The sequence below is a fragment of the Pristiophorus japonicus genome, chromosome 4 (genome assembly GCF_044704955.1).
Source record: "Pristiophorus japonicus isolate sPriJap1 chromosome 4, sPriJap1.hap1, whole genome shotgun sequence".
In the NCBI taxonomy this organism is placed as follows: Eukaryota; Metazoa; Chordata; class Chondrichthyes; family Pristiophoridae; genus Pristiophorus; species Pristiophorus japonicus.
The window spans coordinates 112,223,722-112,236,250 of NC_091980.1; the positions used below are offsets into that span (position 1 = coordinate 112,223,722).

At 42.2% G+C, this 12,529-nt stretch overlaps 1 protein-coding gene across 1 annotated transcript in view; it reads right to left on the reverse strand.

The window, feature by feature from the left end:
- Positions 1 to 12,529, reverse strand: part of dnajc18 (DnaJ (Hsp40) homolog, subfamily C, member 18) — a 35,479-nt gene that overhangs the window by 13,036 nt on the left and 9,914 nt on the right. Inside the window, exons 3-4 of the mRNA XM_070878492.1 lie at positions 10,693 to 10,838; positions 5,056 to 5,241 (exon numbers count right to left, since the gene is read on the reverse strand). Of these exons, the coding sequence (XP_070734593.1) occupies positions 5,056 to 5,241; positions 10,693 to 10,838 (332 nt within the window). The remainder of the gene's footprint in view (positions 1 to 5,055; positions 5,242 to 10,692; positions 10,839 to 12,529) is intronic.

A 12,529-nucleotide genomic window follows, 5' to 3' on the forward strand; every position in this document is an offset into this window, starting at 1 on the left:
ATTAGTGGGAGTTGTGTATAGACCTCCAAACAGTATTAGTGATGTTGGGGAGGGCATCAAACAGGAAATTAGGGGTGCATGCAATAAAGGTGTAGCAGTTATCATGGGTGACTTTAATACGCATAAAGATTGGACTAACCAAACTGGAAGCAATACGGTGGAGGAGAATTTCCTGGAGTGCATAAGGGATGGTTTTCTAGACCAATATGTCGAGGAACCAACTAGGGGAGAGGCCATCTTAGACTGGGTGTTGTGTAATGAGAGAGGATTAATTAGCAATCTCGTTGTGCGAGGCCCCTTGGGCAAGACCATAATATGGTGGAATTCTACATTAGGATGGAGAATGAAACAGTTAATTCAGAGACCATGGTCCAGAACTTAAAGAAGGGTAACTTTGAAGGTATGAGGTGTGAATTGGCTAGGATAGATTGGCAAATGATACTTAAGGGGTTGACTGTGGATGGGCAATGGCAGACATTTAGAGACCGCATGGATGAACTACAACAATTGTACATTCCTATCTGGCGTAAAAATAAAAAAGGGAAGGTGGCTCAACCGTGGCTATCAAGGGAAATCAGGGATAGTATTAAAGCCAAGGAAGTGGCATACAAATTGGCCAGAAATAGCAGTGAAGCCAGGGACTGGGGGAAATTTAGAACTCAGCAGAGGAGGACAAAGGGTTTGATTAGGGCAGGGAAAATAGAGTACGAGGGGAAGCTTGCAGGGAACATTAAGACGGACTGCAAAAGTTTCTATAGATATGTAAAGAGAAAAAGGTTAGTAAAGTCAAACATAGGTCCCCTGCAGTCAGAATCAGGGGAAGTCATAACGGGGAACAAAGAAATGGCAGACCAATTGAACAAGTACTTTGGTTCGGTATTCACTAAGGAGGACACAAACAACCTTCTGGATATAAAAGGGGTCAGAGGGTCTAGTAAGAAGGAGGAACTGAGGGAAATCCTTATTAGTCGGGAAATTGTGTTAGGGAAATTGATGGGATTGAAGGCCGATAAATCCCCAGTGCCTGATGGACTGCATTCCAGAGTACTTAAGGAGGTGGCCTTGGAAACAGCAGATGCATTGACAGTCATTTTCCAACATTCCATTGACTCTGGATCAGTTCCTGTGAAGTGGAGGGTAGCCAATGTAACCCCACTTTTTAAAAAAGGAGGGAGAGAGAAAACAGGGAATTATAGACCGGTCAGCCTGACATCGGTAGTGGGTAAAATGATGGAATCAATTATTAAGGATGTTATAGCAGTGCATTTGGAAAGAGGTGACATGATAGGTCCAAGTCAGCATGGATTTGTGAAAGGGAAATCATGCTTAACAAATCTTCTGGAATTTTTTGAGGATGTTTTCTGTAGAGTGGACAAGGAAGAACCAGTTGATGGCGTATTTGGACTTTCAGAAGGCTTTCGACAAGGTCCCACACAAGAGATTAATGTGCAAAGTTAAAGCACATGGGATTGGGGGTAGTGTGCTGATGTGGATTGAGAACTGGTTGGCAGACAGGAAGCAAAGAGTAGGAGTAAATGGGTACTTTTCAGAATGGCAGGCAGTGACTAGTGGGGTACCACAAGGTTCTGTGCTGGGGCCCCAGCTGTTTACACTGTACATTAATGATTTAGACGAGGGTATTAAATGTAGTATCTCCAAATTTGCGGATGACACTAAGTTGGGTGGCAGTGTGAGCTGCAAGGAGGATGCTGTGAGGCTGCAGTGACTTGGATAGGTTAGGTGAGTGGACAAATGCATGGCAGATGAAGTATAATGTGGATAAATGTGAGGTTAACCACTTTGGCAGTAAAAACAGAGAGACAGACTATTATCTGAATGGTGACAGATTAGGAAAAGGGGAGGTGCAGCGAGACCTGAGTGTCATGGTACATCAGTCATTGAAGGTTGGCATGCAGGTACAGCAGGCAGTTAAGAAAGCAAATGGCATGTTGGCCTTCATAGCGAAGGGATTCGAGTACAGTGGCAGGGAGGTGTTACTACAGTTGTACAGGGCCTTGGGGAGGCCACACCTGGAGTATTGTGTACAGTTTTGGTCTCCTAACTTGAGGAAGGACATTCTTGCTATTGAGGGAGTACAGCGAAGGTTCACCAGACTGATTCCCGGGATGGCGGGACGGACATATCAAGAAAGACTGGATCAACTGGGCTTGTATTCACTGGCGTTCAGAAGAATGAGAGGGGATCTTATAGAACCGTTTAAAATTCTGATGGGTTTAGATGCAGGAAGAATGTTCCCAATGTTGGGGAAGTCCAGAACCAGGGGTCACAGTCTAAGGATAAGGGGTAAGCCATTTAGGACCGAGATGAGGAGAAACTTCTTCACCTGGAGAGTGGTGAACCTGTGGAATTATCTATCACAGAAAGTTGTTGAGGCCAATTCACTAAATATATTCAAAAAGGAGTTAGATGTAGTCCTTGCTACTCAGGAGATCAAGGGCTATGGCGAGAAAGCAGGAATGGGGTACTGAAGTTGCATGTTCAGCCATGAACTCATTGAATGGCGGTGCAGGCTCGAAGGGCTGAATGGCCTACTCCTGCACCTATTTTCTATGTTTCTATACCCAGATTCTTAACTGTCCATATGCTAAGTTGAAATTGGAGTGATTAAAGTGCAATCAGATTCAATTAAGTCAACAGTACATGCAAATTTCTCTTGAGAGATGCACTATATAGTAACTAGATACATTCTTTATTTCAGTCCTACTCAGGTCCACTCCCTCACTTCTTTCTCCAGTACATTAATGACTGTATCTGTGCCATTTCCTGCACTCGCCCTGAACTGAAAAATTTCATTGATTTTGCTTCCAATTTCCACCCTTCCTTCACCTTCACATGGTCCATCTCTGACTCTTCCCTTCCTTGATTCCTCCGTCTCTATTGCTGGGGATAGGCTATTGACCAACATCCACTATAAGCCCACAGACTCCCTTGTAGCACTCAGGTACCTTGACTACACTTTCATCCCGCTTCCTGCAAGGATTCTATTCCATTCTCTGTCTCATCTGTTCTGATGATGCCACCTTCCATACTAGTACTTCCAATATGTCTTCCTTTTTCCTCAACTGAGAATTCCCCTCAGCCATGGTTGACAGGACCAAAACAGTATTCGTTCCATTTCCCGCACTTCTGCTCTCGCCCCTTCCCCTCCCTCCCAGAGTCACGATAGGGCTCCCCTTGTCCTCACATTCCACCCCACCAGCCTCTAGATTCAATGGACCGTCCTCCACCTGATCCCACCAGCAAACACACAGAAACATAGAAAATAGGTGCAGGAGTAGGCCATTCGGCCCTTCGAGCCTGCACCACCATTCAATAAGATCATGGCTGATCATTCCCTCAGTGCTCCTTTCCTGCTTTCTCTCCATACCCCTTGATCCCCTTAGCCGTAAGGGCCATATCTAACTCCTTCTTGAATATATCCAATGAACTGGCATCAACAACTCTGTGGCAGGGAATTCCAAATCTTCCACTCACCTTTCAGCATTCTGAGGGACCTTCCCTCTACAAAACCCTGTTCCACTCCTCAATCATCCCCTACAACCTCTTCCCTGTCTCTTTATCTCCTCCCTTCCCGCCATCTAGGGACTCAAACACTCCTTCCAGGTGAAACAGCAATTCACTTGTATTTCTTTCAATTTAGTATACTGTATTCACTGTTCACTACGTGGTCTCCTCTACATTGGGGAGACCAAATGTAGATTGGGTGACCGCTTTTTGGAACACCTCTGTTCAGTCTGCAAGCTTGACCCCAAGCTTCTGGTCACCTGTCACTTTAATTCTCCGCTCCACTCCCACTATGACTTCTCCGTCCTCGGCCTCCTACACTGTTCCAACAAAGCTCAACGTAAGCCTGAGGAACAGCACCTCATCTTTCGATTAGGCACTTTACAGCCTCTGCACTCAATACAGAGTTCAACAATTTCAGACCATAACTTCTGTTTTTTTCCAGACGGCAGCTTTTGATGATTCTGCTATTCCCATTTGCACCTCTTCTAGATCCATCTTTTGTTTTTTTGCTTGTCCCATTACCATCTCCTTTTGCCTTGCACCATATCATCCCTTTTGTAATTTAATCTCTCTTGCCTTCCACCCTATCACAGACCTTCGCTTTTGTTCTATCCTCCCCTCTTTTTCCCTGCTTCTGTAGTTGCTTAAAACCTGTTCCATCTCTATCTTTTTCCAGTTCTGCCAAGACCTGAAAAGTTAACTCTGCTTCTCTCTCCACAGATGCTGCCTGACCTGCTGAGTATTTTCAGGGTTTTTTTTTTTTCCAGATTTCCAGCACCCACAGTATTTTGCTTTTGTGCTAGATACATTTCCTGAATTTTCAGCAAGTATTACCAGATGGGCATATAATCATTGCAATAATTTATTTTTGGTCAATTAGATGTCTGTTACACAGGGAAACCCATTACCAAGCTTAAAAATTTCCAAATCAAACTAATGCGAGATCAAATTCTGCAGAATTTTATTTTGCCTGGCGTGCATTCTCACCCAGTAGGAACATAGTCCACTTACCTAACTCAAAGAAATTGGTATCGCTGGAGGTCAACTAGAAAATACTGTACAGCTTACCAGCACAAATCATAGATTGCTTGTCCAGCTAGGACCATCCTACCATTAAGCAGTTTTGGAATCCTACTTCTTTATACTGCAGATAGATCATCCAAGTTTGGATTGCCAAATATCATCTGTCCAGAAATTGATTTATAGCTATTAGTCACTTGAAAATAGAACTTCTTGAATATAGTAGGATTTGTGTGTCTCTCTCTCTCTCTCTCTCTCTCTCCCTCTCTCTCCCCCTCCCCCCACCCATTCATGAAAGAGTGCCAGTGTTAGTAGCAAACTAATAAAAACTAATAGAAAAAAACAACTGAAGATCATGGAAATCTACAAATTCATCTAGCTGACACCAACAGTTTTACAAAAGATTTGATAAGAAATCCTCATTTCAAGTATAATTCCCATTTAGCTTAGCTCATTGTGGTTATTATAGTTGAAATGATCTTTGTGCAGCACTACAGGAATACCAACCTGTGGGGAATCTTCCACCAAAGAACATGTTGAATAAATCTTCAGGTGTTATATCGGCTTCAAATTCTCTGTAATAATTTGAACTGTTGGCATAAGGACTGCGGACAGTTGGTGGTTCCTCTCCACGTCGATCATATTGTTTTCGTTTTTCTGGGTTGCTCAGAATAGCATATGCATTGCCTATTGCTAAAATAAACATTCGTTATTTCAGTCACTAGCTTCCTTACTTTGCTATTAGTTTATGCTCACAGCCATTGTAATGAATATTTTCTAAGAATGGTAAATTTAGTCAAAAAAACAAAAAGTAGATGACATAACGTTACTTATTAGTTACTCTTAGATGAAAAAAGGTATAAACTTGCAGCCAATTTCAGAACTTAATTTCAAAATTATGAAGCATTTTGATAGAGTAAACAAGGAGAAACTTTTACACTTGGCAAGAGGCTCGATAACCTGAGGTCTCAGATTTAAGATAATTGAAAAAAGAATGAGAAGTGTTTTTATACAGCGAGTTGATATGATCTGGAATGTATTGCCATTCAGGGTGGTGGAAGCAGATTCAACAGTAACTTTTCAAAGAAAACTGGATATATACTTGAAAGGAAATAGTTGCAGGTCTATGGGGAAAGAGCAGGGGAGTGAGACTAATTGGATAGCTCTTTTAAAAAGCTAGCACAGGCACAATGTGCTGAATGTTCCCCTTTTGTGCTGTATGATTCTATGATTCTTAACAATCTTTTTCTTGTTGTAAAGACTTTTGGGAAGAACCACATTACATCTCCTTACTGCTACAAGTAACAGCATCCTGAGATAACTGTCAAATGCTTCTGACTATGAGGCATCTGCAGAAGGTCAAGAAGCCACCCCAATTGGAGACAAAGGCTGGAGTTATTGTAGACAGTTCAGCATCTATACAACTTCACATAGGATTTAAGGTGAATACAAAGAATGCAGCTAGAAGAAAATTCAATTTTTAATTGCAAAGTTTTGCAGTAAGCAAGAGATGTTTGGATGCCGTAAACACTCTGGCATCATGACTGTAATTGGCTCTGTTCAAAAGCCAAACTGTTCACTAACATTTTCAAGTGCTTTTCCAACTTTTGGGAAAAGTGATCTATTCTGTTTGGCAAGGGATCAGATGTATTTTCAGAATGGAAAAGATACCACCCAGAGGGCACTGGCCGAACAAACACAAAATAAATGTACTTACAATAGAAGTGGAATGTCATCCAATGAGAGCTTTTTGGGCTCATAAGCAAATGAAGTAACTGTAGATTTCTGTACCTCCCCTCGAGCAATATTGATAAAGATTTACATTTATATAGTGTCTTTCATGACCAGTGGATGTCTCAAAGCGCTTTACAGTCAATGAAGTACTTTTGGAGTATAGTCACTGTTGTAGTGTAGCAAACGCAGCAGCCAATTTGCACACAGCAAGTTCCCACAAACAGCAACCAGATAATCTGTTTTTGTTAAGTTGATTGAGGGATAAATATTGGCCAGGACACCGGGGATAACTCCCCTGCTCTTCTTTGAAATAGTGCCATGGGATCTTTTAGGCCCACGAGAGCAGACGGAACCTTCGTTTAACATCTCATCCAAAAGAGAGATGATGAAATGGATTAAAAAGTGGCATATGGAATTAAAAGTCAATAACTGAGAGTTCATGCACTTTGATAAAAGACCAGCAATTAACCTAGAGTACTGCGTACAGTTTTAGTCTCCATATTTAAGGAAGGATATACTTGCATTGGAGGCAGTTCAGAGAAGGTTCACTAGGTTGATTCCAGAGATGAGGGGGTTGACTTATGAAGATAGGTTGAGTAGGTTGGGCCTATACTCATTGGAGTTCAGAAGAATGAGAGGGGATCTTATCAAAACATAAGATAATGAGGAGGCTCGACAAGGTGGATGCAGAGAGGATATTTCCACTCATAGGTGAAATTAAAACTTGGGGGCATAAGTCTCAGACTAAGGTGCTGCCCATTTAAAGCTGAGATGAGGAGGAATTTCTTCTGAGAGGGTTGGGAGTCTCTGGAATTCTCTGCCCCAGGGAGCTGTGGAGGCTGGGTCACTGAATATATTTAAGACGTAGACAGATTTTTGTTAAGTTGATTGAGGGAATAAAGGGTTGTGGGGAGCGGACAGAGAAGTGGAACCGAGTCCATGATCAGATCAGCCATGATCTTGTCGAATGGCGGAGCGGGCTCGAGGGGTCAGATGGCCTACTCCTGCTTATGTTCTTATGAAATTATACTCTGAATAGAAGTAGGCTTGGTGCTGTAGAAGAGCAGACGAATTTGGAGGTACATGACATTAAAGGCAGAACCTATAATCACGAGATATAGAATGTAAAAGCCAAGAGATAATATTGAGCCTAGATAAAACTTTGATAAGACCTCAGAGGATTGTGTGCATTATTGGGCTCCTCCACACTACAGGAAGAATATTGATGAGTATTTGGAAAGTACAAAGCAGATTCATTAGGAGGCTGCCTGGTATGAGGAAAAACATACACAAAGACATACTTGAAAAAATTGGATCTTTTTTCATCGGAATAAAGATTATGGAATGATAAGCTGGAAGTATTTCAAATTATCAAAAGGACAGGGAAGATAGAAGCAGACAATTCCCAGTACTTGAAGTGGTCAGGAATGAGGGGTCATAGATACAAAATTAAGTGAGAGAACACAGAGGGCAGGAGAAAACTCTTTACACAAAAAGTTGTGAGGCTGTGGAATTCACTTCTAGAGTTAATAGATGAGGCAGAAGCTTTGTCAACATTCAAGAACAGATTGGATAGTTGGCTTAAGGAAAAGAGGTAGAAGGGACATGGGAACAAGGTGGTAAATGTGATTAGAACTATTTGTTCACATGGAGGGACGGAATGGACCGTTCCTGTGCTGTAAATTCAATGTATGCTTAGGTATTCTCTGTCCACCCAAGAAGGGTCAATGTCCACTTGAGGGTTTTCCAGAAATTGTAATGAAGGAGAAGGAGGTGGATGTGTAGAGTGTTCAGTATTTCAAGATTACATTTATTAGGCTGCACCTTGTATCTCTCAATATAGGCTAGGGTAAGGTTTGAGTAAGGCAGCCCATTGGCCCCTTTGATCTCACCCTTCTGGGGATTTGAACTCAACAAATCTGATAACATAATCCAGTACCCAAGTTTTCTTTGTTTATTGCCACCTTGCGTTGGATAACTCTCTTTCAGCTTCCCCACTGGCAAGTGCTGCCCTACCCATGGAGTGCATCTAGTTTTCTACTTCAAACAGATCCAAATTAGTCAGAGAGATTTTGTATCTGCTGCACCAGTGTTCAATCTGAACTGCATGTTCAAATTCATACCTTGAACACTAACGTAAATCTTTAGCGCTTCTGACTTTAAAGCAACTCTTGAATAAGAGTAGGTGTGTAAGAGATGTCCCCTGGTTAATTTGCAAAGGTCACCTCAGGATGATGTGGTTTTAAAAAAAGTGATACAATTTTTTGCACTTGGAATGCGATAAGGAAGAAAAAGCTCCCTAGTAACTCCTTCTCATCATCTTCCTCCTCCTCCTCCTCCTCCTGTGCCCAACTGCAGTGCTCGATCTGCAGGAGAAGGGTAGAAGGTAAGAATGGGTGAGCATTAGGGTGAGAGAGAAATATGGTGAAATGTTCTGTTTGTGCATTGTGTCAGACCTATGCTAGTGACAGCATAGTCACTCAGTTATGAACCTAGTCAATCTCCCATGGCAAGAGTGAATGAATGCCTACAAGCTGCATGATCTTGTCCTCGAAGTGGTTAGCAGATCAAAGTGGAGATGCGTCTGACTTTGGCATCATTGTGTGCCAATTTATCCTGAAAATATAATGAATGGGGGTGAGGCTAGCAGTTAAATGTGTGCCAGGTGGCATGTGAGAGATGAAGCCCATGATCGGGGCCCAGGAGAGGCAAGGGCCCAGAGGCAGCACAGACCAGCCCACACTGCAATATGTGTGCGCACTAAGTCCGTGCAGAACTGATCTCCAGTCGTCCTGGTTAATCCTTGCCACTGGTCCAAGACCTAGCTCGGTCAAGCCCGTGTGGTGGCTGGTGTGCAACGGTCACCACACGTTAAGAAAATCCACGCACAGGCATCTTCTGCCCTTCAGCATGTAGTTCTGGACCTGGAATATTAGGTCTTTCATTGAAACACCTGTGAACTCGTCCCTTTTTGTCGTGGCAGCAAGTCATCCTCGATACGAGGGACCGCCTATGATGATGATGGGAGGTGAAGCAAGAGGGTTCATGAGGCTGTTAAAGTGGATGAAGGGGTTTTAAGGCTCTGCATGATAAATAATTGCTGTGAGAGGAGCTGGATAATCGCTGTGTAAGGCTCCGAGTTAGAGCTGCCTTTAAACAGATTGCACTGTGAAGGGAGAGTTGCACAAGTGACAATTTAAGAGGCTAACGAGTGTGCTGGTGCCCAGAGTGGGCAAGAAAGAGATGAGAGTACCAGTGCGTATATCTCCCCAGCGTTTATGAACTTTTTCCAGCACTATACTGCAGTTCTGGGGGTGAGGTAGTTGGTACTCTGTGCCTGTGTCACCTTTCTCCAGACAGCACGAGTTACATTTCTGGGTGGCTTAATGGCACCCGCAGCCAGGAATTTGTGCCCCCACCTTCAATTTCCTCGAGGAGGGCTTGGAAGTCTGAATCGGTAAAGTTCTGTGTTCATTATCTCTGGCTTGCTGCCATGCCTTACTGGCTTCTGGATCCAGATGGTGTCTGCGTAGTTATAATTGTGAGCAAGTATGATTTTTAAAAAGCCACCAAGATGTGCAGTGAAATTATTAGAGGGTGAAATGAAAGAACCAAGCCCCGTCAATCTCTTACCCGTTTGTCACCCTGTACGTTGCTTCAAGAGTGTAGGCTGAATTGTTTTTTTAAAAACTGTACTGAAGTCTCCAGTATTTATTTCAGCTATTTATTCCCATTTTACACCAATGTAACAAGAGGAATGCAAATGAGCAGTAATTCCCCCTGCAGGCCAGCAAGCACAAAGTTTCTTTAAGAAGAGGCAACAGCAGTGTAATTTGTTTCAAGAAAATTCTAGGCATCAGTCTCACACTTCGCTAGAAAGGTGCTGTTTCTTAGAGAAGGCTTAATTGGGAATATTTCCAAGTGTACCTCAAAAATAAAAGCCCAAAGTCAATTTGTTTCACTCATGAGGACATTTTCTCTCAAGGCAACGAAAAATAACAAGAGAAACAGAAATGAAGGTATTTCTATGACAAGGAGGAGATCACATGGTTCTAATCAAATGTTCTGAAAAGGGACACAAATCGCTGGAATTTTAACCAACAAACTCAGTAACCTACTCATCGCATGTGAAGTATACTGAAAAATTAGAGTTTGGAGAATAGATTCGGTGATTAAAGCAACAATTAAAAATAAAATGAGCATTTGTTTTGTTGAGTTTCTAAAATTGCTCGTGGTTTTCATTTAAAATTCTAGAAATGCTGTGCTAACTTTGGTCAGCATTTTAGGCAATTAATTTCCTATATTGTACTGGTCATTTAATTACTAGTTCTTTATTCCGTTGTTTTAGGACTTTCCTTTATTGATATTTCTTCTTGATTTTGACGTAAATGTTAAGTTACAGCTTTGTACCTTTAAATGCGTCCGTTGCTCCAGGGGCACAGTTTTTATCAGGGTGAAACTTCAATGCCAGCTTCCTATAGGACCTCTTCAAATCCTCTTCATCAGCACTTCTACCAACTCCCAAAATTTCATAGTAATTTCTACATTTTTTTATCCTGCAAAACATTAACACAACAATTCATCTGATAGACTGTGATCTGGAATAGTTTCCATTCGCTGGTGGGGGTTGAGGGGGGGCAGGAGAAAGGATTAGAAGAAAAGCAAGGTTACATTTAAATGTAATATGGTTTTGTATTTTACTTTTTTTGGTGCATTTGTCTGACCTTTGAGGTGCCCAATAGTAGTGCTGGGGAATGGAAGACTTTTTGCATCCAGTGTCAACACTAAGCACTTCCAGGTCAGTGAGAGCACAGCCAGAGACAGATTAAGCTGTCCAAGTATCACTTAACCTCAAATTTAGAACAGCATCATAAATTTTTGATCAGGCAGTAGAGAGGATTTAAGTTAATACCAGGATGCAGAATAAACTTTGAAGTGTGACATTACATTACGAGAAGTATTTTTCAAGATGTTTAATCTTGTTAAAATTCACACCTAGGATTTAAACTCTGCTGTTATAGTCATGGGCCGCGAACCTGATGGAAGCTAAGTTCCACCCAAAGGACCACTCAGATCCTAATGATATTTTAGAGCGGACGTTTCTTGGAAAAAGTCCTGGAAAGGCCGCACAGCGGCAAAAAAGTGACTTACGTCCCGAATCTCAGTGGCAAATGCAATCTTTGGCAAAGTACCGACAAGGATTGAGTCGGGCCTGGGAAAACAGATAAAATTTAAAATTTCCAAAAAATAAAAAAAAAAAAACACTGCCAAACCTTCAGGGGATCCCATCCACCTGAATCGCTGGGAAAAAAAAATAAAGAAACGTTTACTAACTTTTTTTTCCAGGTCGAGGTTAGACCTGCCTTTATGCGGCAGTCCTTCCTCCTGCTGTAGCAGACTCCCACCCGGATCAAACCGGCATCTCAGCGGGCGGGAGGACACTTACGCATGCGCGTTGCACACCAGCGGGCAGTCCCCAACGGTCTTCCCTCCCGGCCGGCGGGAGGCCTCCACCAAACTCGCTCGGAGAGGAGACTGCCCAGAAAACTCATCGGCAGTGGGCAGTAAGTCCACCAAGTTCGGCCCCATGGTCTTTCAATGCAGAATAACTAAAAAAAAACCCTAGCCCCTAAATTTCACTAATAACATTAAGCGGACAATAAAGTCTATGCCAAATCATAGCATTTGGATGCAAGTAGAAATGTAAAAATCAGCATTCGTATTACAATATATTGAATCCTAATTAAAATGTAATCTTTCTTTGCCAATTCCAATTCAGTAGCATTTCTCTACAAGACTACGTCCATGAAGAAACAACACATATTCTCTGCAATTATGTCATTATCCTTTAGTTAGTTTACACTATTTTTTTTATAAAAGGAAGACTTGAATTTAGATAGCATTTTCACCACCTCAGGACATTCCAAAGCGCTTTACAGCCAATGAAATACTTTTGAAGTGTAGTCAGTGTTGTAATGTAGGAAACTCGGCAGCCAATTTACACACAGCAAAGTCCCACAAACAGCAATGGGATAGTGATGTTGGTTGAGGAAGAAAGGCTAGCTGCTTCGCCACAGGAATGGAAGGGGTGTGAAAGGCAGTAAGATGAAAAGCTAGAGGAAGAGACACACCAGCCTATTCTGTTAAGCTTTTAAGTTGATTAAGGTAGTTCAGTGGTAGTTGGAAAGTGGAGTGGCGAGACCAAAGGTGAAACACAGAAGAAATTTACCTTCAAAATTTGAGAAAG